The following is a 27,482-nucleotide window of genomic DNA, read 5'->3' on the forward strand; positions in this document are numbered from 1 at the left end:
GAGACCGAGCGTTCACAGCTCGCAGGAGGCCGTCAGGTCCAAGACGTCAGAGCCGCACTACGCACGGCGGAGTCAGCGGCTGTGAGGAAACGAGCTGAATTAATATCCAGAGGAGGGGAGGGGTGGCATTGCAACGCCAAACATCGAACAGCCGGAAGAGCTGCCAGGGTGGAGGGGGGGGGATTATCGCCTCTTGGAGGGAAGGCACGACGGAAAAGGGGGCGAGCGTGGGGCCGGGGAAGGAAGCGAGGCGGGGTGTCTGGTAGGGTGGAGGATTCCGGAGATGACGATGGGAAAATCAGCGATTCCCTTCAACTTTGCTAGTAATGTCCGAAGATGCTGACCCGGCTCTCGCGGCCGCGCTGCTCGAGAGGGCAGAGCTCCTTTGTGCTCGGGTTTCAAAGATTTTCCTTTGTTTTTGTGCGCCTGTTCGGGCGGACCCAGCGGGAAGGTGTGTATTCGTTCGTCCGTTCGTCCGTCCGTTCCACGGTCATCGTCTCGGGGCCGAAAGGTGTGTGGACCGTTTTGCAGTGCGATCTTAGGACGGTTTGGATGACAAAAGGTCAATTTGTCTGTGTCTGTGTGTGTGTGTGTCCGTGGGGTTGTGTGACTCCAGTACCGAGCTCTTTTGAAGGAAGTTGAGTGCCTTTGTATTATCCTCCGTGGGTTTGGAATCTTTTCAGTTGCTGTTTAAAGTATGCCTTGAGACGGAGACGCCCCCCCCCGCTTTAGGGGAACCCCAGAAGAGTCCCTTTTAAGGGAAAGATTAACTTTGCAGCGATGAGTCCGATAGCTTGAAAGTAAAAGCCGAAAAGGATAATACAGAAGACCAAATTGCAAGGGATTTTTCCCGGTCTTTTGGGCGTTGAGCGGGGGGACTCCTCAGCTTTCATCCGGTGATCGGTCCCTTGAGCCGTCAGGCATGTCAGAAGGAGCGAGCGGGTGGTTGGGGCAACTCGGCGCGGTCACGCTTTGACCCTTATTGTTCAGCTGAGGAACGGCCAGCAAAACAAAGCCCGTCTTGGAACGCATTTAAAATTGGCGCATGAAGTTGACACTCTCCAAAAGGGTCCTCTTTTCCAAACGGGGGTTAACGGCTCTTATCGACAGAGTGAGATTTCAAATGGGCAGAGAAAACTGCTAACTAATTTGGAAGTGGACATTAACACTGTACACATTTTGGCTAATCTGCTCCATTCTCTCTCCCCCCCCCCACTCTCCCTCTCTCTGTCCTTCAACTCTGGGGCATTTGTGGTCAAGGAAGGCTTTGAGCGGGACAGTCTGTGGGAACTCACAGCTGTTTTTCAGAAGGGCATGGGTTCTCCGCCCTTTTCTGTTGGGTGGCCTTGGGCAAGTCACTTAACTTCCCTGTGCCTCAGTTCCCTCATCTGTAAAATGGGGATTAAGACTGTAGAGCCCCTTGTAGGCCATGGACTGTGTCCAACCTAATTTGATCGTATCCACTCCAACACTAAGTTCGTTGTCTGGCATATAGTAAGTGCTTAATAAATATCATTATTATTATTATTATTACTGTTTTAAGTACGTACATTTTAAACCATTGAATTTGTTCGAGGTGAGATCCTCACCTGAAGTTAGCAGAAAAATGTGTCCGCTTATTGTTATATGGTCCTCTCCCAAGCACTTAAAACAGTGCTTTGCACACAGTAAGCACTCAATAAATACAATGGAATGAATGAACGAATAGGAAATTATCCCCCCACAACCTTCCCTGGCAGAATCTTGATGGTTCATCGCAATATGGTAAGAAAGCATTTGCATATCCTCAGCATGCCTCACTCACTGACCAAATTTGAGCCTCAATCTAATCCTGTTAATTTTCTTGCTCCTCAACTGTAAATGAAAACAGCTGAAGCTCAACTCACACCTTTCTGCCTGTTATCTCTTCTCATTTCATTCAGCACCTCACTCTACTTCTGTTTAAGCGAAGGATGGAGAGCCCAGGTTTTGGACTAGTTGGGGTCACTTAAATCTGTCCAAAACCCTTGCCAGTGTGGTTTTTGAATTTTTATTTGGTTTGTAGACCGAAAGAAACAGAGAGCCTGTGATTTTTTTTTTTCTCGTCTTTTCTAGCCCTCAGAGTTCATTTGCATGGTTTTATGCAATGGCCCAGCAGCAGTATAAGGAAAGAAATAAAGCCAAATATGGACACGATTGTAATGTAGCGCAAGGGTTGGAATCGGAAATGGTGGTTTTTGGTTAATCACATATATTGTGAGAGAGAAAATCAACGGTCGATTTCTTTTTTTCTTCAGAAACCTGCATCACACTTTTGGCCATCATTTCAGGTACAGATTCAGGCTATTCAATTTTTCCCTTGATTAGTTAACTACCCAACAAGAGCACATTTCCTCTGACCCTCGTGAAGGGAGGATCTAATCATTTCACAAGGGACCGGGGAATCAAGTTGATTGGATTTGCCTTTTTTATCTGCAAAAATCAGCCCTTTGGGACCGACTCTTTGCCTGGCGTAAGATTGATCATGAGAGGTTTTGGAATGAAAAGTCAGCAGATGATCAAATGCAGCAGTGTTGTCTGAGCCTGCCAATCAAATAGATTTACTCCACCGCCCTCTCTTTATTTTGGGTTCTTATTGTGTAACTTTTCGTTCAACAACAGGTTTTTGCCAGTAGTACGCCTTGAGTGCTTCTGACTTGCGAGTCTAAAGTAAAGCACAGTCTCCCTGGGAATAAGTGGGAAGGAGATGGATTCTCTAAGCAGTCACCTCAGCTGGCAGGGAAATGGGAGCCTCCAGGTCCTTTACTAAAGCGTTATAAGGAGCGCGGCTGGTGGGAAGACTCTGGCCTGGGAAGCGGAAGACCTGGGTTCTAATCCCAGCTCTGCCTCCCATCTGCTCTGTGACCTCGGGCAGGCTGCTTCACTTCTGTGCCTCAGTTACCTCACCTGTAAAATGGGGATGAAGACTAGGAGCCCCATTTGACACATGGGTCTAATCTGATTAGTCGGGACAACTTGATCACCTTGTATCCCCCCTCCAGCGCTTAGAACAGTGCTCTGCACATAGCGCTGAACAAATGCTATTATTATTATTATCATTATTATCCCAGTGCCTTGCACAGTATGTGGCACATAGTAAGCATTTAACAGATACCTAAAAAAAAAAAATCTCGCCTCCAGAGCAGGACTGTGGCTGTAAGAGAGCCCTGCTTTTCCTGGTTCCAACTTGTGTTGATTCCAGCCGGCATTACCCCTTCCCGTTTTTGAGCAGGGAATTTGCTTAAATCCCGGGCATTTTTCGAAGTGCACGTGAAAGTGACAGAACACCCCGCAGGGTCATTGTGCCTGAGCGCTGAATTCGGTTTCCGTTCCGTATGCACGTCGAGAAGTTCGTTTCCGCCGTCGGGGAACAGATGGGAATTCTGCAGTGAGTGGCATCGTCTTGGGGTTTCTGCTTTTTACCCTTTGGTCACCCGGCTGGAAGGAGAGAGCCATGCTCTGAGGTGGTTTTAGAAAAAAATTGATCCCTGTCCACCTCGATTCTTTGGTTAAACTGGCGAGGGGGCGGAGGGGTGCCCGGAAGGATGTGGAAAAGCCCAACTGGAAGAAAGAGAGTCCTGGGAAATCGAATTGCTTTCAGCGTACTGGGAATTTTGAAGTACAGAATGTGTCAGACTGTTCAAGTGAGGATGCACCAGTTTGTCAGAAGCACTAAACAGCCCCCCCCCTCCACAAGTCTGCATATTAAATTGCAAAATCATTGCTAATAAGGCACTTAAAGGATAGACAAGATCATTTATATTAGGAGCAGACAAGGAGAGTGTCTCATGTTAATGAAGAATTTAATATTTAAACTGTAGTAAAGGAAATGACCCAATCTCTCTCTCTCTTTCTCCTTTTTTTTTTTTAAGATGACTAGGCGTTGATAATTTTCCTTTCACATGTTAGGGCTAATTCAAATAGGAAGATCTGACCAAAGGAACAGTTTATCCCATCTGCCCCTAAAAAAGACCAGTAATTACTAGTCTTACTATGTAATAGAAATGGCCGGCAGAGAACGGAGCAGGAAGAAAGCGGGTCATTTTCATCAGGACCGGTGAGAGGAAACTTGCCTTTGTGATGAGTTAAGATTTAGCTTCTCCAATCAATCAGTGGTATTTATTGATCGCTTGCCGCGTGCAGAGCACTGTCCTAAATGCTTAGGAGAGTAATAATAATAATTGTGGTACTTTTTAAGCGCTTACTATGTGCCTAGCACCGTTCTCTACACTGGGGGAGATACAAGAAAATTGGGTTGGACAGAGTCCCTGCATGGGGCTCCCAGCCTTAATCCCCAATTTACAGAGGAGGTAACTGAGGCCCAGAGAAGTGAAGTGACATGCGCAAGGTCACACACAGCAGACAAGTGGCAGAGTCGGGATGAGAATCCAGGTCTTTCTGACTCCCAAGCCCGGGCTCTGTCTGCTAGGTCACACTGTTTCTCCAGAGTACAACAAAACAGAGTTGGTAGACACGACCAGTGCCCCCCAACCCCCCGAGCCGGGTGAATGGGCCTTGCATATCGTTCAGTATACGTGCCGTCTGAACCTAGCGTGGCATGCTGACTTGGAAAAACCCCAGTGCCAATACAGGTGAAACAATAGTACAATCCACTGAGGACCGATTCGAGCCGTACTGGGGGCAGCTGGAAGATGTGAAGGCCTCAGGGGTCAGTGAGGGGCAGGGGGCCAGCTGCCCTGGCCTTTTCCCCCAAACTGGGGGCAAATTCCCGTAGCCAAAGGCAGCCAAGAGAAGGTGGGCCCAAAATGACGACTGATTTTTGGAAAGCAGGGGCAGCTGGCAAGTTTGACCACTTAGCACAATGCTCTGCACACAGTAAGCGCTCAGTAAATACGATTGAATGAATAAATGTGTAGCGGTCTCTTGAAATCCCAAAGTCATTTGTACTGCCTGTGCTCTGATGGGAACTTCTGATCTCATCAAGCCAGCCCTACTCTTTTCCAGAATGTTAAGCTGCCAAATCATAGCTGGAATTCCTGCAGTTTGTTGTTCCTCCCCTCCTCTGCACCCCCCCACAAAAAATCTTAAAAATGGAAATGGCAAGAGAGTAAAGAACTTAAAGGATATCCTTTTGGCTGATTTCTTGTCAGTCCAGGTATGGCTAACAGTGTTTCCAAAGCGTTAGTGCTCCGATTGCATCACCTGAATAATTAGTTTCTGGCCTAAGCTTTGCAGCGGATTTAAGAATTCTTAGATCATGTGATGGGTACTGAATTAAATTGGAAACTTTAGGCTTGTTCTCCCCCAAACTTTAGTTCCCAGAGCACGCAATAGTCATTTTTGGTACTTTGGGTATTTTTAAAAAAGGGTAAAAATGGTACTGACATTGTATTGGGTGGGAACTATTTCTCCATTGGCTCTCAGCCCCCCAAAGTGGGGCAGAGTCTTGGCATTAGCATGTTTTTTTTTTTCTTTCTTTCCCCGCTTTGTCAGGCTTAGCCCATGGGGAGGAAGATTGAGGGGGAGACATTCAATTGATCATTCTATTCAGTCAATCATTCATTCAATCGTATTTGAATGCTTACTGTGTGCAGAGAACTGTACTAAGCACTTGTTAGAGCACGATATAACAGTAAAGACACATTCCGTGCCCATTCATTCAGTCGTATTTATTGAGCGCTTACTGTGTGCAGAGCACTATACAGTGAGCTTACAGCCCCAGCGGGGGAGAGAGACATTTTCTCGTCCCAACCTTGGCTCGTAAAAACTGAATTGGCTCTGGGAAGCAGCGTAGCCTAGTGGATAGAGCTCGGGTCTGGGAGTGGAAGGACCTGAGTTCTAATCCCAGCTCCACCACTTGGCCTGCTGTGTAACCTTGGGGAAGGAGCAGATTTTGGCCTTTGCTTCCCCCCCACCCCGGCTCCTGGTTTGTAGAGTACCTTTGTCACTGCTTGCCCCCCTTGCCTTCTCCAGGGTCATCATGTCGTTGTCCCCCGGGCCCCGTTCGGCGGAGCCCAGATAGACCAGGGACGGGAGTTAAGGGAGGAGCAGAGCCCTTAGGGATTCGAGCCCAAGATCCGGGGGCTGGGAAGGGGACAGGCACAGTAGCCCGGCCTGCCCCTTACTCCCTCCTGTCCCCGGTACTTGCATTCCAGGGCCACCGGTTATCCTATTAAGGAGAAGTGTGGTGTTTAACATGGGAGACCTTTGTCCCTAGGCTTCTGCAAGGAAATCATTCATTTCGTTCAATCGTATTTATCGAGCGCTTACTGTGTGCAGAGCACTGTACTAAGCGCTTGGGAAATACAAGTCGGCAACATATAGAGACGGTCCCTACCCAACAACGGGCTCACGGTCTAGAATGGGGAGACGGACAACAAAACAAAGCAAGTGGACAGGTGAATAATGGAATAATGGGAATGAAGTGCTCCTCAGCCTTTCAGAAGGTTTCATTTCCCAAACATGGGTTCCTTATCTATTGTTCAGTTCCATCTAGCCCCATAAAACGCTAATGCATCACCTGCTGTGAATCATTTTTATCCATCTTTAATTGAGTCCTGAATTTCCGGGATGACTCTTTAGTTTGTTTCCCACAGTCTTGGTAGCCTCTTTTTTTTTTTTTTAAGTGATTTCTCAAAGGCTCTGCCAACAATCAGAGTTATGGTCAACCAAAAATCCAGTTTTCTTTCAATCATATTTGAGCGCTTACTGTGTGCAGGGCACTGTACCAAGAGCACAGTATAACAATTAACAGACACGTTCCCTGCCCACAGCAAGCTTACAGTCTAGAGGGGGAGACAGACGTTTTCTCTTTCAACATTAGCTGTGACAACTTAATTGTCACTGGGAAGCAGCATGGCCCAGTGGATACAGCCCGGGCCTGGGAGTTGGAAGGACCAGAGTTCTAATCCCAGCTCCACCAGTTGCCCGCTTTGCAACCTTGGGGATGTCACTTTACTTCTGTGTCTGTTACCTCATCTCTAAAAAAGGAAATAATACTGAGCCCCATGCGGGACGTGGACTGCGATGGGCTTTTATCTACCCCAGTTCCTGGTCCATAGTAAGGGCTTAACAAATACCATTAAAAAAATAAAGCAGAAAAACTGGGCTTGTGTGAATGAACTCCCAACGGGGGAAAGCTTCACTGTTCACATGGAGGCGATCTCTGGACCTTTGGGGCCTGTGACCCTTTTTGCTGTTGCCACAGTAGACAGTAAGTTACTTGGGAGAGGGGGCTTCCTTCAGACCCAGGAGCCCACCGCTTCAGGCTGAGCTGGGACTGAATTGCCTCGGGGTTGACCTAACCACCCCCACTCCCGGACTGTCCTCTGTGTTGTAGGGCGGCATTCCCAACTGCACCACTACCAGCCGTGGTAAGGGCAGGGTGGAGAAATTACACCGCCTTGGGCGGTGCCGATGTCACAGGGAACGTGGGCCGCCTGTATCCCTCCTATATCGGTATGTCTGGTCTCCCCAAACCTCCAACTTTTGAGTAATAATAATAATACTAATGGTGTTAAGTCCTTACTGTGTGTCAAGCACTGTTCTAAGGTCTGGGGTAGGTACAAGATCATCAGCTTGGACAGTCCCTGTCCCACCTGGGGCTCACAGTCTTCATCCCCATTTTCCAGACGAGGTGACTAAGGCACAGAGAAGCTGAGTGACTTGCCCAGGGTCACACAGCAGACAGGTGGCGGAGCCGGGATTAGGACCCAGGTCCTTCTGACTCTGAGGCCTGGGCTCTCCTCGCTAGGCCATGTTGTTTCCCTAATGGATCGCCCTCCCATCGCCGCCCTCAGCCACACATCGAGCTGTGCCGGCCTCCGTGCCCTGCCCTCATTCAGAATTAATTTAATAATAATAATAATAATAATAATGGCATTTGTTAAGTGCTTGCTATGTGCAAAACACTGTTCTAAGCATTGGGGGGTTACAGGGTGATCAGGTTGCCCCACGTGGGGCTCACGGTCTTCATCCCCGTTTTACAGATGAGGTCATTGAGGCTCAGAGAAGTTAAGTGACTTGCCCAAGGTCACACAGCAGACGTGGTGGAGCCGGGATTAGAACCCATGGCTTCTGACTCCCAAGCCCGTGCTCTTTCCACTAAGCCACGCTGCTTCTCTTAGAGGGATTAGTCACCTTCAAGATGTCCCCAGGCCCAACTCTCTCCTTCCCTCTTACCCCTCCAGTCAGGGGCATAGCAAAATCATTGTACTTCCCAAGCGCTTAGTCCAGTGCTCTGCACACAGTAAGCGCTCAATAAATACGATTGAATGAATGAATGAATATCAAACAGAGAAGTGGTGTGGCCCGGTGGGTAAAACACAGGCCCAGGAGTCAGAAGGACCTGGGTTCTAATCCTGGCTGTGCTGCTTGTCAGCGGTGTGACCTTGGGCAAGTCACTTCACTTCTCTGGGCGTCAGTTGCCCCATCCACGAAATGGGGATGAAGACAGTGAGTCCACCAGCTCTTTTGGAATCCGTTCAAGTTTTAGCCTTCTGGCTGTCCGGAATCTGAGCCCTGTGTCCAGCTGCCTTCTCCACTTCAGCCTTTGTGTGTCCCCCTCGTCCAGGCCTCTCAGAGCACACTTGATGAGCAACCATTTGTCCGTGGTGTGGCCTTGGGCAAGTCACTTCACTTCTCTGGGCCTCAGTTACCTCATATGGAAAATGGGGATGGAGATTGTGAGCCCTACATGGGACAGGGACTGTGTCCAACCCAATTTGCTTATATATACCCCAGTGCTTGGTACAGTATCTGGCACAAAGTAAGCATTTAATAGATACCACAATTATTATCATTATTACTTGAGGACAACAGTTAAGTCCACCTCAGGCTGCTCTTCTCCAAGTTAAAAACCCCACGTTGCTTTGCTTGTTTTTTGGGACCTTATTTCCAGCCATTAAATGATTCTTGTAGCTCTTCTCTTGGTCCATTTGAGTGCCACGTACATCTTTTTGAAAGTACCATGATCAGAACCAGACCCATTAAATGAGGACCTGACCAAAACAGTGTGTAGTGAAGCTATCACTTCCTAATACTTGCCTAAGTCTTCAGTTATTTTCTTAGTACTGTGTTGATTTTTTTAAATTGCTTTATTACTGAGCCGTCTTGTGACCGTCTATGAGTTCCAGGTCTTTTATTAAACCCAGTTTGTGCTCAATCAGTGTTTCCCCATCCTGTATTTGTGATGTCAGAGCTTGTTTTGTCCCTAGATGTTTTGTGTGGCACTTGACCTCTATGGAACCTCTTCCTCTGGCCTTGAACACCCTCCCTCTTCAGATCCGACAGACGATCACGCTCCCCACCTTCAAAGCCTTATGAAGGCACATCTCCTCCCATCGACCTTCCCCGACAGTGCGCTCATTTCCTCTTCTCTCACTCCCTTCCGTCTCACCCTTACATTCGGATTTGCACGCTTTATTCACTCCTCCCTTAGCTCCGCAGCAATTAGGTACAGATCCGTAATTTCTTCATTCATTCATTCAGCCGTATTTATTGAGCGCTTACTGTGCGCAGAGCACTATCCTAAGCGCGTGGGAAGTACAAGTCGGCAACATATAGAGACGGTCCCTACCCAGTAACAGGATCACAGTCTAGAAGGGGGAGACAGACAACAAAACAAAACACGTGGACAGGTGTCAAAATCGTCAGAACAAATAGAACTCAAGCTATATGCACATCATTAACAAAATAAATAGAATAGTAAATATGTACAAGTAAAACAGAGTAATAAATCTGTACAAATATATACAAGTGCTGTGGGGAGGGGAAGGAGGTAGGGCGGTGGGGATGGGAAGGAGGAGAGGAAAAAAGGGGCTCAGTCTGGGAAGGCCTCCTGGAGGAGGTGAGCTCTCAGTAGGGCTTTGAAGGGAGGAAGAGAGCTAGCTCGGCGCATGTGCGGAGGGAGGGCATCCCGGGCCGGGGGAGGACGTGGGCCGGGGGTCGATGGTGGGACAGGCGAGAACGAGGCACAGTGAGGAGGTGAGCGGCAGAGGAGCGGAGGGTGCGGGCTGGGCTGGAGAAGGAGAGAAGGGAGGTGAGGTAGGAGGGGGCGAGGTGATGGACAGCCTTGAAGCTGAGGGTGAGGAGTTTTTGCTTGATGCGTAGGTTGACAGGCAGCCACTGGAGATTTATATTAATGGCCCTGTCCCCATCTAAATTGTAAGCTCATTGTGGGCAGGGAACGTGTCTACCAACTCTGTTTCACCATAGTCCCCCAGGCACTTAATTCAGCACTCCACCCACAGTAAACGCTCAATAAATGCAATTGATTGAATTTATTGAGCGCCCTGCTGTGGGCAGAGCACTTAACCAAGCACTTGGAAGAGTGCACTAACTGGGCGTAGAATGATTTATAAACAGTGGGAGCAGGATGGAAGAAAAGAATATAGCAGTGAGTCACAGGAACCTGTCAGGATGAGGTGGCTGAATAAGAATAAGTCCACGTAAGTGCTGAAGATGGCTAAAAACGCAAAAGAGATTTTGAAGAGCCATTTTTCCCCAGTTCATTTTGATATCTGTCTTCCAGAATCTTAGCCATCCTGCGAGGCTTTGAAGGGGAAGGGTATTGGGGATGGGGACGAAGTGGGGGGAGGGTGGAGGGGGGAAGAGAGAGAGAAGATAATATAAATAAGGAAAGGGTAGTTGCCGTGGTTCCCTTTGGCCCGTGGCAGAGGCTGTAGCTCAGTGCGGGTGGGCGGTCCTGGGGAGGAGGAGTGGAGGAGGGCAAACTGAGGCAACCCGGGCCTTTGGCAGGCACAGGGGCTGGGCAGATGTGGGCCTCCCGGGGGAGGAGGAGCAGTGGTCAGTGCGCTGAAGCTGTCTGAGTGTCGCTGGGCCGGGCCGGGCTGGGGTGGGCAGCCCATGGGAGAAGGAGCCGAGGACGACACGCCTCGGGCTGAAGAGCAGCAGTTTCCCTGCCCACCGCTGCAGATTCCCACTGGGAGGAGCCCCCCTTTCCGCCCCTCGGGGGACCCCCTCCCAGCAGTGCGGCACAACAGAGGCTTTCGTCAAGAGTCTCCCCTTCCCCTCTGCCCCCTTCCCCGGGTGCGGGACCTTCCCCAGCCCGTGAGCCAGGCAGACAGGCGACTGCCGTTGCTGAGATGTAGAAAAGTGGCAGCATCTTCTGCTTCCTCCTCCTCCTCCCCCAGGTAAGAGTCCCTTCCCCTTCTCGGGGGGTCCTGGGCTCAACTAGCCCGCCTTGCCAGCGCTACTATCTGGTGGCCGAGGGCTGAGGGAATGGAAACCCTGCCCCCGGGAGAGCCGTGAGGGGGACGGCTCACTTCCAGCATCCCCTGGGCCCGAATGTGGGGAGTAGTGGCGTCATCTTGGCACCTCTGGCGCCTTCCCCACCTGAGGGGCAGGAGGGGCTAGCCCGAGGCACAGGCATCAACCCCTCCGTGCCGGGTCCGATGGGGCGTGACCCCTACGGAGCGGGCCGTTCCCGGCAATCCGGCGGTGGTATTTACGGAGCACGTGCGTTAGCAGAGCACTGTGCTAAGAACTTGCAACCGCAGGGGCCCAGGACAGTGCAGCGAGGCTTTAAAGCAGTTTCTTTGGCTGCACGGATTTTGACCAGGAAAGCAGCCGTGGCTGAATTGGGATTGGGACTCCTAATAATAATAATAATAATAATAAATCATCCAGCTGTGTGACTTTGGGCAAGTCACTTCACTTCTCTGGGCCTCAGTTCCCCCATCTGTAAAATGGGGATGAAGACTGTGAGCCCCCCATGGGACAACCTGATCACTTTGTAACCTCCCCAGTGCTTAGAACAGTGCTTTGCACATAGTAAGCGCTTAATAAATGCCATTATTATTATTATTATCCTCCCTCCATCCTCATCCTCCTTCCATCCTCACCCTCCCTTCCTCATCATGGTATTTGTCAAGCATTCATTATGTGCCAAGCCCTGTCCTAAGCACTGGGGTAGTTACCCGATAATCAGGAGAATGGCCCATACTGTGCCTGTCCACCCTCACCGGTTCCTGCCACTTTCCCAACAACCTCCTTCTCTGACTGATGCCCATCTCCAATGTGAAGAAAGCGATCCCCGTGAGCGTTTATGGAAAGCGGGGAAGAAGCTTGGCCTGGTGGAAAGAACTCGGGCCTGGGAGTTAGCGGGACTTGGCTCCTAATCCCGGCTGTGCCACTTGACTGCTGTGCGTGACCTTGGGCGAGAAACTCCACTTCTCTGGCCCTCACTCTCCTCATCTGTGAAGTGGGGATTAAGACTTGGGAACCCCACATTACATGGACTGTGTCCAATCTGATTAACTCGTATCTACTCGGGAGCTTAGTAGAGAGCCCGGTACGTAGTAAGCACTTAACAAATAGCCTAAAAATAAAGTGGGGCACCTTGTGACCCTACACTCTGCAAGTGCCCCAGAAATTACCGTGAGTTCTTCAGGCCACCGTAACAAGCCCTTGAAATGGAGGTCTAAAAGAACACCACCTTTGAAGCCGTAAAACCACCCATTTTTGAAGGTCGTTTCTGAGGGTAGGGAGAGTTTAGGTGATGCTGCAGCGGATTAGGACATCGCTGTATCGGTTTACAGATATAAGCATTTCCGAGATCCGGCCCCTTGACGGGCCTGAGACCCAGACGATTTCATAGTCGGTTTCCAGAGTCAGTTGAGCTTAGAACGCCGTCGTCTGAGAACACCGTCCTCCTTAATGAGAGTCTGCTTGGCCCGGGTTCAAATCGAACGTTTGCCTTACCCGCGCCAGTCCTTGCCGTCTTACCCTCGCCCGGTACATTTCCAGCCAGCCTTGCATCCGGAGAGTGTAGGCTTGCCTATTACGGGGCCAGAAGGAACTTGGCAGCGGGAGGTATTGCAGCAGTAACTTCCCCTGCATCAAAGGTTCGCTCCGCTTGGCGTACTCCCTTCCTTGGCCTAGTTCTCTAAGGCCTGGGATGCAGGGAAATGGTTGATGGGAAGGAGATGCCCACCTTGATACGGGAAAAAAAACCCAAAGAGGATGTCGAGTTTCAGAATTTTCTCCCGTCCCCTAAACGGCCCCAAATCTCTCTCTCTCTCTCTCTGCATCGGCCGTTGTCAGTGGTGCAGCTGGGTGGGTCCCCGGAGTGAAGCATGCGGGCTGTCAGGCGTCCAGGCCTCCAGGGAGGCGTCCTTGAATAGCTGCAGTCACTGAATCGGGCCCGGCTGAGATGCCCTCTGGAAAGGGAACCACCTCACAAAGAGCGTGAGGGTCAAAAAGGCCGCCACCCCGGGCCAAAACGGAGAGGTTACCGAGCCCTTCGGGAGCAGTCAAGCGAAAAAGAGTGTCCCGTCCCGTGTCGTCTCCCCCACCCCCAGGCGATGCAGTGTTGGGGTGCAGGGCCTTTTCCAGAGCCCTCCTGACTTGGCACAGGGTAGACTTGGTTACCTGAAGACAAATGTCTGCACTCACGTGGCTCCCTCCCCCTGCCTTTCGGCAGCCCCGGGGCCACCAGCCTCCAGTCGATTAGCCCCCGAGCCTGGACACGTCTGCCGGGGTCGGACCGAGAGTCATCTTGGGGGAGCGAGAGATGGGAAGAGATGGTGTTTATTAAGTGCTCACTCTCCTAAGCCTAAATCAGACCAGACACAGTTCTTGCTCTCTAAGGGACTTTCCATAAAGAATCAGGAGCCAGGCCCAGAGGGGTGAAGCGACTTGGCCGAGGTCACACAGCAGGCTGATGACAGAGCTGGGTGTAACACTTGGCTCTCTGGACTCTGCAACTGGCCACTGCGGCTCCTGGGCCAGTGCTGTTGTATTTTCCGAGTGCTTAATACAGTTCTCGATAGATACGATTGAGATGAATGAATGAATGAATGGAGGAAACGACTAAACAGAAGAGGATAGGCGTTCCCCCCCCAACCCCTTTTTATGGTAATTGTTAAACAGTCTTACTCCTCATTTTACAGATGAGGTAACTGAGTCCCAGAGAAGTGAAGTGACTTGCCCAAAGTCACTCAGCTGACAAGTGGTGGAGATTAGAACCTGGTTTCTGAGTTCCAGGCCCGTGCACTGTCCACCAGGCCATGTTTCTTCCCTTAAGGTGGGCCTAGAGAGAAAAGAAGGAACCCTAAAATCTAATCTGGGCAAGGAATGTGTCTCTTTATTGTTGGATGGTACTCTTCCAAGTGCTTAGTACAGTAACCGCCCAGTAAATATGATCTGGTGAATGAATTATCTGGCAGTGTTCTGGAGGCCCCATGATAGTCACAGCAGAGTTTTGAGGGTGGGTGTAGTTAGGCTGGGAAAATGGCGCTTTCCCACTCTTTGGCTCTCCGAGATGAACTTAAGTCGATGCGGAGGTCCACTCACCCTCCTAGTTCAGAGAAGCAGAAAATCTCTAGGGATGCAGCCAAGAAGGGTTGTTTCTTCCACGTCTTTAGAGGGTGAAAGGGTGAATCAGGCAGTCCCGAGGCAGTAGCTTATCGTGGGCGAGAATGTACCCGTCATTTCTGTCATCTTTGCGCATTTGATCCTCAAATCCGCCAAACTAGCACATTTCCCCCGTCGAAGCCCTTCTGAAAACTCACCTCCTCCAGGAGGCCTTCCAGATTGATTCCACCTTCCCCTCCCCATTGCCCCAACTTGCTCCCTTTGATCTACCCCATCTCACCCCATAGCACTTGTGTATATATATGTGTATTTGTAATTATAATTCTGTTTATTTGTATTAATGATGTGTCTATGTCTATAATTCTGTTTACTTATAATGATGCTACTGATGCCTGTTCACTTGTTTTGACGTCTGTCTCCCCACTTCTAGACTGTGAGCCCTTTGTGGGCGGGGATTGTCTCTGTTGCTGAAAATTGTACTTAGTGCAGTGCTCTGCCCATAGTAAGCGCTCAGTAAATACGATTGAATGAATGAATGAATGTACTTCCCAAGTGCTTAGTACAGTGCTCTGCACACAGTAAGTGCTCCATAAATACGATTGAATGAATAATTATTCTCCCCAACCCCATGGCACATTATTTACATATCTTTAAATGGCGTATTCTCAATTGTTAATATTAATGTCTGCCTCCCCTTTAGACTGTAGGCTTGTTACGGGCATGGAACATGTCCGCAAATTCTGTTTAACTCCCCCAAGGTGACAGTACAGTGGTCTGTACACAGTAAGCATTCAGTAAACACCATTGATTATATTGTCTTCTCCTGAGCATTTAGTACAGTGCTCTGCACACAGTAGGCACTCAATAAATACAATTGGTAGATCAGCCAGGGAACTGGACCTTAAAGGTGGTATGCCTTGGTTGCCGAGAGCATTGTAAGCATCCTCATTTTTGGAAAGCCCTAGTCTTTTTTCATTGACGGTACAAATGACCCGTATCCTAATCAGTCAATCAATCAATCGTATTTATTGAGCGCTTACTATGTGCAGAGCACTGTACTAAGCACTTGGGAAGTACAAATTGGCAACATAGAGACAGTCCCTACCCAACAGTGGGCTCACAGTCTAAAAGGGGGAAACTAAAAGGGGGAAAGGGGGACAGTCAGTCAGTCATAGTTACTGAGCGCTTACTGTGTGCGGAGCACTGTACTGAGAGCTTGGGAGAGTACAGTATAACGAAAAGCAGGCACATTGATTCATTCAGTCATTTATGGAGGGTTTACTACTGTGTGCCAAACACTGTGCTTAGCTCTCGGGAGAGTACACTATAAAAGACATTGATTCATTCAGCTGTATTTATTGAGCGCGTACTGTGTGCGGAGCAATGTACTGAGAACTTGGAAAAGTAGAGTTTAACGGTAAGCAGGCACATTCATTCGGTCATACTGAGTGTTCACCGTGTGAAGAGCACTGTACTCAGCTCTCAGGAGACTACAATATAGAAGTCGTTCATTCAGTCGTATTTACGGAGTGCTTACTGTGTGCGGAGCACTGTACTAAGCGCTTGGGAGAGGACCGTACAACAGTAAACGGTCGTATTCCGTGCCCACGGCGAGCTTACAGTCTCAAGGGGGAACGCGGATGTCACTGTTGGTTTTTGTTCGGTTTTCTTCTGTTCAGCACGCCATCCCGCGGGGCCAAGGGAGGGACAGAGCACATCAAAATGAGCATCCCCGGGGCGAGCGGTGGCCCGGAGAGATCCCGGGACCGGCGGAGGTCCAGCGACCGGTCCCGGGACTCGTCCCACGAGAGAGCCGAGTCCCAGCTAACGCCCTGCATCAGGAACGTGACCTCGCCCACCAGGCAACACCACCACCACCACCACCACCACCACCACGTCGGTACGTTCCCTCGGTCGGACTTATTGAGCGCTTATTGCGTGCCAGGCACTGAACGGAGCGCTTGAGAAAGGACAGTGGCATGGCACGGCCGACGGTCGATGGTGTTTATTGAGCGCTTGCTGCGTGCAAAGCACTGTACTAAGAGCCTGGAAGAGGACAAGATAATCAAGATAATGGTACAGCCAGCGTGGCTCAGTGGAAAGCGCACGGGCTTTGGAGTCAGAGGTCATGGGTTCAAGTCCCGGCTCCGCCAATTGTCAGCTGTGTGACTTTGGGCAAGTCACTTTCATTCATTCATTCATTCAATCGTATTTATTGAGCGCTTACTGTGTGCAGAGCACTGTACTAAGCGCTTGGGAAGTACAAGCTGGCAACATATAGAGACGGTCCCTACCCAACAGTGCGCTCACAGTCTAGAAGGGGGAGACAGAGAACAAAACAAATCATATTAACAAAATAAAATAAGTAGAATAAATATGTACAAGTAAAATAAATAAATAGAGTAATAAATACGTACAAACATATATACATATATGCAGGTGTTGTGGGGAAGGGAAGGAGGTAAGGCTGGGGGGATGGAGGGGGCAGCAGGGGAAGAGGAAGGAAGGGGCTCAGTCTGGGAAGGCCTCCAGGCCTTCTCTGGGCCTCAGTTCCCTCATCTGTAAAATGGGGATTAAGACTGTGAGCCCCCGCGGGACAACCTGATCACCTAGTAACCTCCCCAGCGCTTAGAACAGTGCTTTGCACATAGTAAGCGCTTAATAAATGCCATCATTATTATTATCCAATGCCTTCCGAGAAAGTCAGTTGTATTTATCGAACGCTTACTGTGTGCAGAGCACTGTACTAAGCGCGTGGGAGAGGACCATGCAACAACAAGCGGACACATCCCCTTTCTGCATCGGGCTTACAGTCTATACACAGGCAGTAATGATGGTTGTGGCATTTCATTCAGCGCTTACTATGTGCCCAACACTGAACTGAATGCTGGGGAAGGAACAAGGTTATCAGGTCCCACGTAGGAGGGAGAACAGGTAGTGACCCTCCCTCCCCCCCCCCCCCCCCATTTTGCAGATGAGGGAACTGAGGCACCGAGACGTGAAGTGACTTTCCCAGGGTCACACAGTGATGGCAAGTGGCGGAGCTCAGATTAGAACCGGGTTCCTTGTGACTCCCAGCCCTGAGTTCTTTCCACCAGGCCAAGCTGCTTCCTCTTCCCAGAGTAGGGCTTTTCATTTTAACTGCCGCCAATAGCGTGTGGCCCGCTGAATTTTCACAGCGTCTAGCTTTGTAGAGTGAAATCCTGATTCACTCCCGGGGTCCTCAGTATCAGTTTGGGCTTGGCTTGCTGCTTCTTGCTGGCAAAGAACAGCTTAGAAGGCACCCAGAGCGGGCTCTTTCGGCCTCTACTGGAGTCTGAAGCTGGCTTTAAAAGAGATTAGTCTGCCTTACCTTTCAAGGCAGAAGAGAAAGATTATTTTATTCCCAGATACTGAACACTACTTTGTAAAAAAAAAACCCAAAAAACTCAAAACACATAATGGAATGTGTTTTGGAGTGCAACTCAACAGCACAGCTGAGTAGATAGCAGCCTGGCTGAGTGGAAGGATCCCGGGCCTGGGACTCAGAAAGACCTGGGTTCTAACCCTGGTTCCTCCCCTTGTCCGCTGTGTGACCTCGGGCAAGTCACTTCACTTCTCCGGTCCTCGGTTCCCTCCTCTTTAAAATGAGGATTAAAGCTGTGAGCCCCATGTAGGACCTGGTCTGGTCCCACCTGATGAGCTGGTATCTTCCCCCAGCGCTTAGCACAAGCGTGTTTTTTGAGTACTTCGTGCAGAGCATTTACCAAGCACTTGGAAGAATACAGTGCGATGTAACATCCACAGTCCCTGTCCACAGCCTGTGGACGGGCCTGTAGCTCATAGTATGCGCTTCACAAGTACCATAATGATGATTATTGTGCGTCAGCAGAGACAAGGCTGTGTGGAAGGGCTGGCCATTCGAAGGAGAGATCCCAAACTCCACCAAATGGAGCCAGCCTGAGGTTCCCTGTCCAGATGTAACGTAAAGTCTGGATGTCCTCCATCCCTCCGGGGCCAACATTCATTCCTTCATTCAGATCTTGGGTAGGGATTGTCTCTATCTGTTGCCAAATTGTACTTTCCAAGCGCTTAGTACAGTGCTCTGCCCACGACCAGCGCTCAATAAATATGATTGAATGAATGAATGGATTGAGCGCTTACCATGTGCAGAGCACTGTACAAAGCGCTCGGGAGAGTACAGTACAACAATAAACAGATAGATTCCCTGCCCACAATGAGTTTACAGTGTAGAGGGGAAGACAGACATTCATTTACATTGGCTCAGATCTGTCAGTCAGTCAGTTGTATTTATTGAGTGCTTACAGTGTGCAGAGCACTGTACTATTATTATTATTATTATTGCATTAAGCACTTACTATGTGCAAAGCACTGTTCTAAGCGCTGGGGAGGTTCCAAGGTGATCAGATTGTCCCACGTAGGGCTCACAGTCTTCATCCCCATTTTACACATGAGGGAACTGAGGCACAGAGAAGTTAAGTGACTTGCCCCAAGTCACACAGCTGACAATCGACGGAGCCGGGATTTGAACCCATGACCTCTGACTCCAGAGCCCGGGCTGTTTTCCACTGAGCCACGCTGCTTCTTTAGTGTTAAAAAAAAAAAGTTTACTTCATCCCGCATCACAGTCGATATTGTTTGAGGACATAGAACATTCTCGTAAGAATTTAAGCGGAGTACAATAGAACAATCAATCAATCGTATTTATTGAGTGCTTACTGTGTGCAGAGCACTGTACTAAACGCTTGGGAAGTACAAGTTGGCAACATATAGAGACGGTCCCTACCCAACAGTGGGCTCACAGTCTAGAAGTGGGGGGACAGAGAACAAAACAGAACATATTAACAAAATAAAATGAATAGATATGTACAAGTAAAACAAATAAATAGAGTAATAAATATGTACAAATATATATACATATATACAGGTGCTGTGGGGAAACACATTCCCTGCCCACAAAGAGAACAAAACAAAACATATTAACAAAATAAATAGAATAGATACGTACAAGTAAAACAAATAGAGTAATAAATATGTACGAATATATATACATATATACAGGTGCTGTGGGGAAACACATTCCCTGCCCACAAAGAAGGAACAGGAACAAAGGTCCCCTCTGAGCTCGTAGAATGAGATGAATGAATCTGGGTAACCTCAAAGTTGGGTCATGGGGGGTGGGATCCAACGGGGACCCTGCTCTATTTAAGCAGCTCCGAAATTCACGCCGAACAGAGCATCCTTCCTAGTTTGTCCTCAGCCAAAATTGACAGATCCTGCTAAAAGTAGGAAACCGTGAAGAAGAATGGTACTTGTTAAGCGCTTTGTGCCAAGCCCTGTTCTAAGCACTGGGGTAGATACAAGCTAATCAGGCTGGGCACAGTCCCTGTTCTACCCGGGGCTTGCGTTCTTAATTCCCCTTTTTCAGATGAGGTAATTGAGTCCCAGAGAAGTGAAGTGACTTGCCCAGGGTCCCGCAGCAGACGAGTGGTGGAGTCGGGATTAGAACCCAGATCCTTCTGACACCCAAGCCCACGTTCTATCCAAAAAGCCCTGCCGCTTCTCGGGTCCCCCTTAGAATGTGCCATTTTTGTCCGAGAAGGTCTCCCGTCATTAGGCATCTTGCCACCCCCGCGTCCAGTCCCTTTAAAACATCCAAATTATCGAACCGAAAATTTTTCAACTCGGCTGACTCTTCTAGCTTCCGAAACAGCAAGCTGCAGCACGCGAATCGCTCCCCTCCCTCTTCCCAAGCCCCCCCTTTTTTGTTATGTTTTCCACGCACATGCTCTCCGTTAGTGTGGCGAATCAGGAGTGGACTCTGGATCAAAGTCCGCATGCCCAGGTGCCTGGAATTTGCCGGGGTGGAAATCCGGTTGAAAACACCAGCGGGATGTGATCGGAAACCCTTATGAGGTGGCCAGATTCCCGGACTCCAGACCCCTCCCGGTTTCAATCGATCAGTGGTATTTATTAAGCGCTTCCCGTTTGCAAAGCCCTGTACTAAGCACTTTGGAGAGTATAGTACAGTGAAGTGGATAGCCTGGGTCAGAAGGACCCGAGTTCTAATCCTGCCTCCGCCACTTCAGTCTATCGTATTTATTGAGCGCTGTGCACAGAGCACTGTACTAAATGCCTGGGAGAGTGCAACATAGCAGACGCATTCGCTGCCCACAACGAGCTGACAGTTTAGAGGGGGAGACAGACATAGTAAGCGCTTAGTATTAATGGCTGTCTCCCTCTGTAGACTGTGAGCTCGTTGTGGGCAGGAAATGTCTGTTAAAATTGTTAATATTAATGTCCGTCTCCCCCTGCCACTTGCCTGCTGTTCGACCTCGGGCAGCATGGCACAGTGGAAAGAGCCCGGGCTTTGGAGTCAGAGGTCACGGGTTCAAATCCTGGCTCCGCCAGTGGGGCAAGTCACTTCACTTCTCTGTGCCTCAGTTACCTCATCTGTAAAATGGGGGTTAAGACTGTGAGCCCCATGTGGGACAACCTGATCACCTTGTAACCTCCCCAGCACTTAGAACAGTGCCTTGCGCAGAGTAAGCGCTTAATGAATGCTATTAAAAAAAAAAGTCACTTCTCTGTGCCTCAGTTACCTCATCTGGAAAATGGGGATTAAGACCGCCATGGACTGGACTGTCTACCCTAGTGCTTAGAACAGTGCCTGGCACTTAGTAAGCACATAACAAACACCACTGAAAAAAGAAAGTACAACCGAATGAGCGGCCACATTTCCTGCCCGCAGCCAGCTTGCAGTCTGGAGGGGGGGGATGTCGCCGACATTTGTTACGGTTCAGCGAGCGTGGTGCGTCTTTCTGCGGCAGAGCGGGAGAAGGATCACAGCTCGTCCCGGCCCAGCAGCCCTCGGCCTCAGAAGGCGTCCCCGAGCGGTTCCAGTAGCAGCGCGGGGCTCAGCAGCCGCAACAGCAGCCAGTCGAGTTCGGACGGGGGCTGCAAGACGGCCGGGGAGCTGGTGTTCGTCTACGAGAACGCCAAGGAGGGGCCGCGCAGCGTCCGGACCTCCGAGCGCGTCACGCTCATCGTGGACAACACCAGATTCGTCGTCGACCCGTCCATCTTCACCGCGCAGCCGAACACCATGTTGGGCAGGTAGGGAAGCTTCCGGACTCCCCCGCGGGCCTGGGCCGGCCTCGGTGGGGGGCAGCGAGGCCTAGTGGATAGAGCACGGTCCGGCCCGGGAGTCAGGGGGACGTCGGCTCTAATCCCGGCTCCGCCACTTGGCTGCTGTGTGAAGCCAGTAATGATAACGGTACTTGTTTGGTTCTTCCTCCCTTCAAGGCCCTGCTGAGAGCTCACCTCCTCCAGGAGGCCTTCCCAGACTGAGCCCCTTCCTTCCTCTCCCCCTCGTCCCCCTCTCCATTCCCCCATCTTACCTCCTTCCCTTCCCCACAGCACCTATTATCACTCTATTTATTTATTTATTTATTTTACTTGTACGTATCTATTCTATTTATTTTATTTTGTTAGTATGTTTGGTTTTGTTCTCTGTCTCCCCCTTTTAGACTGTGAGCCCACTGTTGGGTAGGGACTGTCTCTAGATGTTGCCAGTTTGTACTTCCCAAGCGCTTAGTACAGTGCTCTGCACATAGTAAGCGCTCAATAAATACGATTGATTGATTGATTTGGATTTTAGATTTAGATGATGGCATTTGTTAAGCGCTTACTATGTGCAAAGCTCTGTTCTAAGAGCTGGGGAGTTTACAAGGTGATCAGGTTGTCCCATGGGGGGCTCACAGTCTTAATCCCCATTTTACAGATGAGGGAACTGAGGCCCAGAGAAGTGGAGTGACTTGCCCAGAGTCACACAGCTGACGTGTGGCGGAGCCCAGACTGAGCCCCCTCCTTCCTCTTCCCCTCCTCCCCCTTCCCATCCCCCCAGCCTTACCTCCTTCCCCTCCCCACAGCACCTGTATATAAGTATATATTCATTCATTCATTCATTCAGTCGTATTTATTGAGGGCTTAGTGTGTGCAGAGCACTGTACTAAGCGCTTGGGAAGTACAAGTGGGCAACATATAGAGACGGTCCCTACCCAACAATGGGCTCACAGTCTAGAAGAATAATGATGGTACTTGTTAAGCACTTACTATGTGCCAAGGACTGTTCTAAGCACTAGGGGAGATACTGGGTCATCAGGTTGTCCCATGTGGGGCTCACACATTTCGTCCCCATTTTCCAGTTGAGTATATATGTTTGTGCATATTTATTACTCTATTTTATTTGTACATATTTATCCTATTCATTTTATTTTGTTAAGATGTTTTGTTTTCTTGTCTTTGTTACTATGTTTTGTTGTCTGTCTCCCCCTTCTAGACTGTGAGCCCGCTGTTGGGTAGGGACCGTCTCTATATGTTGCCAACTTGGACTTCCCAAGCGCTTAGTACAGTGCTCTGCACACAGTAAGCGCTCAATAAATACGATTGAATGAATGAATGAATAAACCCTTGACATCTGACTCTCAAGCCCGTGTTCTTTCCAGTGAACCATGCTGCTTCTCCAGCATGTTTTTAAGCACTTTATGTGCCAAGCACTGGGGTAGATCCAAGTTAATCAGGTTGAACGTAGTTCCTGTCCCTCAGGGACTCAGACTCTTAATGTCCATTTTACCGGCGAGATCACTGAGGCCCAGAGAAGTGAAGTGACTCGGCCAAGGTCACACAGCTGACAGGCAGAGCCGAGATTAGAGCCGTGGCCCTTCTGACGCACAGGCCCGTGCTCTATCCACTAAGCCACGCTGCTTCTCTGAGCCTCAGTTCCCTGGTCTGGAAAATGGGGCTTAAGACTGTGAGCCCTGTGTGGGACATGGACTGTGTCCAATCCGATTAGCTTGTATCTACCCCAGCGCTTAGTATAGTGCCTAGCATATAGTCAGCACTTAACAAATGCCATTTCAAAAAATAAAAAAGGGAATCCAAACTCATCATTGGTTTTAACCTTTTGGAACTAGTCTAGAATTGGCTGGAGTTGTGGAACTGTAATTGTAGAATTATTGTGGAAGTACAGCTTCCTTGTCCTGGCAATGTTTCCTATGCCACTTCCGTTTTGGAAGCTCTGTTCATCCTCTCTGTCATCTTTAATGAAGCAAAGGTATTTATTGAGTGCTTACTCTGTGCAGAGCGCTGTACTAAACGCCTGGGAGAGTACAATACAGCAGAGCTAGCAGATACGTTCCTTGCCTATATCAAGCTCACAGACTTGTAAGGTGTTCGTTCCTGGAGCTGGGTCTCCCAACTCGGTTATAGTGTACTCTCCCAAGTGCTTAGTCCAGTGTTTTGCACACAGTAAGCGCTCAACTAACACCCGTTGAGCGATGGCTTGATCAATCCGTTCCCCGTTAGAAGGCGGCCCTTCTTCGCACCTGTATGGCGGTTTCTCTCACGGGGTGGTGGTGATGGTGGTGACTCAGGATGACTGATCACTAGAGAGGCTAGGCTGACTGGATCCCAAATATATTTAAAACCCCCCCTCAGGTATGCTGTAAAACCAGCATCTCTAACCTCACTTCCCCAGATGAAGAGGGTGGAGAATTGAGCTGAAAGGACTGTGATAGAGCCCGGGGGGATGGTGCGTGTCTGTGGATTTCCCCGGAGCGGAAACCAGCTGGGTAAGGTCGTTGCTATCGAAATCCGTCCCGGAAGGCAGGCAGTCATTAGATTTGAGAAACGTCTAGCGGAGCGATGAGTTTTGTGCTTCCTCTCCCCCTCCCTCCAACCGTTTTGCATTGAATTGGAAGCATCTGCCAACTTTTTCCTAATGGGGTAATTTTCGCATAGCTGCGGGTCTGCCCTTACCGTAGGAAAGTGGAGATGGAATAATTTCAGACCTCACATTCTGCCCCATGGCGGGGTGAGCTGTGATAGTTACCCTTTCCTCTATGCAGAAGCAGCATAGCCTACTGGAAAGAGCACGGACCTGGGATTCAGAGGATCTGGATTCTAATGCTGGCTCTGCCAATTGCTTGTTGGCATGTGACAAGTCACTTAACTTCTCTGTGCCTCAGTTTCCTCAACTGTAAGGTGGAGATTAAATACCTGTTCTCCCTCCTTCTTAGACTGTGAGCCCCTTGTGGGACAGGGATTGAGTCCAACCTGATTGCTTGTATCTGCCCCAGAACTTGATCCATAACTAACTAATGGCACGTAACTACCATTAAAAAAAAGTAAAATTGGACCCTAAAGAAAAATTCTGCAAATATTCAGTCTGGGCTTCAAAATTGATCCAAATCCCCACACTGTTTCAAGTCTAGTGGCTTGTCCTAATGTCACTGATTCACGAATTAGAAAGGAATTGCAGAGGACTTATCTCTCCACAAGCCCCCCCCCCCCCCCCCCGCTTTTTTTTTTCAAAAAAAGATAGCAAGTTACAATTGTCCCAGGAACCGTCAAAGGACTCGGGTGGGTTTTGGAAACTGTTGAGTAAGAGCCCTTTTTTTGAGTTAATCACGGGGTTACAGTACAAGAAGAAAGCCTCTTTTCATATGTGGGGGGCAATGTGTCCGCTGAGCTCCCCCAGTATTCAACTTCCAGTAGTAGAGGAGGGTTCCAATTTGGTAGAGGGGGAACACATCTTTTCCTGTTTTCATTTCCATGAAAACTTGGCCAGTTGCTTCCTGTCCCAAAATAAGGGGAGGGATCTCAGCTGGAGGAAAGGCAACGGGCAAAAATGCAATCGTTTGTGGCGTTTCTGGGGATGAAGTCGAAGCTGGACCATTCCAGTTTTGGTAGCAGAGTTCTCCAGGCCTCAGTTGGCCCCTACTAACTCCTTGGGGCGAGGTTGGAGGCTCAGCCGGCCGGTGAGGATGTGGCTACGCACATTTCCGAATGATTGTGGCTGTGAAAAAGACCTCATTTGGGCTTCCGGAAAATGTCCCGCTTAGTGATCCTCCTTCTCCAGAACAGATACGTTTCCTTGAGACGAGCCGGGGGTGGGCGGGGGTCGCTGCGAGGTAACTTCTCGGGGCCTCAGTTCCCTCGTCTGTAAAATGGGGATGAAGACTGTGAACCCCATGTGGGATATGGACTGTGTCTGACCTGATTAGCTCGTGTGTATCCCCGCCCTCAGTACAGTGCAGACTGTAATCTTGTTGTGGACAGGGAATGTGTCTGTTTATTGTTGGACTGTACACTCCCGAGACAGTACAGTGCTCTGCACACAGTAAGCACTCAGTACATACAATCGACTGACGTAGTAAGCGCTTAGCAGATACCACAGTAGGATTCGGCTGTTCTTTTTTTTCCATTTGCCGCATATGTCTGACTTGAAATACCCCCCACCTGGCAACCGGAAGAGGCGTTCGTTCATTCATTCAGTCCTATTTATTGAGCGCTTACTGTGTGCAGAGCACTGTACTAAGCACTTGGGAAGTACAAGTTGGCAACGTTGTCCGCCGGCAATGAAGATGGGATTCGTCAATTTCGAAATTGGGAAATGATTGTGCTGCTGAGAACAGACTAGGAAAATAGCTGAAACCTGGAAACACTTCAGAGGGAATCCAGTTGTTGGGGTCCGGCACCCTCCCCCAACCCTGTTCGAACCCTCGTGCTTTTTCTGCTTTTCGTCTCTAGCTTTTTCTCTCCCGTTTGTGGCTGAAACTCTTTGGATTCTGCCAGCAGAGGGGTTGGGAAGAGGATCTGTTTCTTGGCTGGTTCCCTCCTACCAGAGTCTTCTTTCTTGACTTTTCCAGATTCTTTCCCCCTCCCTCCCTAATCCAGTGTTTCTGGAAGCCCCCTGCCTGTGTTTAATGTTTTGCTCATTCATTCGGCGGTATTTATTGAGCACTTACCATGTACAGTGCTTGGGAGAGTACGCTAAAACAATAAACACATTCACTTGTCTGCTGAGTGACTTTGGGGAAGTCATTTAACTTCTCTGTGCCTGTTACCTCGTCTGTAAAATAGGGATTGAGACTGTGAGCCCACAGGGGCAAGGGACTTTGTCCAACCTGTTTTGCTTGTATCTGCTGTAGCGCTTAGGACAGTGCCTGGCTCATAGTAAGTGGTTAGCAAATATCATAATTATTATTACTGGCCAGAATGAGTGGTGGTAAAGAAATATACTGCCAATTCAGTGTGGCCATGTCAGCTTGTTACACTTGAGCCACAACGATTTTCTCTTAATTTGTAAATCGAAAACTAATTTCCCTGATAGAGATGGAAGCGTCTTTGTCATTTTATTTTTTTGGCGGAGGTGGTTAATATTTATTTATTTGTTTGTTCCTCCTCTCCCGACCCCTTCCAGGATGTTTGGATCTGGCCGGGAACACAACTTCACGCGTCCCAACGAGAAGGGGGAGTTTGAGGTGGCCGAGGGGATCAGCTCCACGGTTTTTCGGGCCATTCTGGTGAGTGGCCGCGGAAACACCCCCTGACCCCCGTCCCCATCCCCAGTGACACTCTGTTAATTCAGGACGTGGGAAGAAAGGAGATCGAGGCGAAGCCTCCGGGAGCTTCTTCTGGCAGCCTTTGCTTTCATATTGGAGACTCAAGTGGGAAAGAGTAGAAGATCCATCGACCAAGTAAGAGTATGGGCCTATCAGTCAGGAGGACCCAGGTTCTAATCCCGCCTCCGCCACTTTTCTGCTTGTGGGACCTTGGGCAAGTCACTTTGCTTCTCTGGGCCTCATCTGTAAAATGGGGATAAGACCTGTGAGCTGCACGTGGGACAGGGACTGTGTCCTACCCGATTATCTTGTATCTACCCCAGCGCTTAGTACAGTGCCTGGCAATTAGCATTCAGCAAATACTATTTAAAAAAAGAAAAATCCTGACTCACGAAGGCTGTCAAGCTACTGCTTTAGTCTTCCGTCTCATTTACCGGAAGAGCAGTTGTAAGGTTACGAGGGCCAACTCCTCTCCCCAGCAGAGGTGAAGTTCGATTTTAAGGACGTGTCCCGGACACCGTCCTCTCCCAGCCCTGCGGGAGAGCCGGCAAGCACACCCTGGGAAAATAGGGGAAATAGGCCGCGATCGAGGCAGGGAAAGATTTTAGTTGGCAGAAGCTTCACCGTCAGGATGAGGCTACTCTGCGAGGCCACGAAGTTTCACCCCTGATCATCTGCGAGGACGAGGGAAAAATGAGCCAAGACCTCCCTGCTCGGGAGGGAACGATCTCCCGCCAGTCCCGTTTGGAAAGGGCGGTT

At 49.5% G+C, this 27,482-nt stretch overlaps 1 protein-coding gene across 1 annotated transcript in view; it reads left to right on the forward strand.

Moving 5' to 3' along the window:
* Nucleotides 1–494: 494 nt before the first annotated feature.
* The window catches only part of BTBD10 (BTB domain containing 10), a 33,012-nt gene continuing 6,024 nt past the window's right edge, over nucleotides 495–27,482 (forward strand). Inside the window, 5 exon segments of the mRNA XM_038764771.1 lie at nucleotides 495–511; nucleotides 2,277–2,309; nucleotides 15,996–16,216; nucleotides 21,147–21,432; nucleotides 26,582–26,684. Of these exon segments, the coding sequence (XP_038620699.1) occupies nucleotides 16,039–16,216; nucleotides 21,147–21,432; nucleotides 26,582–26,684 (567 nt within the window). The 5' untranslated portion in view covers nucleotides 495–511; nucleotides 2,277–2,309; nucleotides 15,996–16,038.

This window comes from Tachyglossus aculeatus, chromosome 22 (assembly GCF_015852505.1).
Source record: "Tachyglossus aculeatus isolate mTacAcu1 chromosome 22, mTacAcu1.pri, whole genome shotgun sequence".
In the NCBI taxonomy this organism is placed as follows: Eukaryota; Metazoa; Chordata; class Mammalia; order Monotremata; family Tachyglossidae; genus Tachyglossus; species Tachyglossus aculeatus.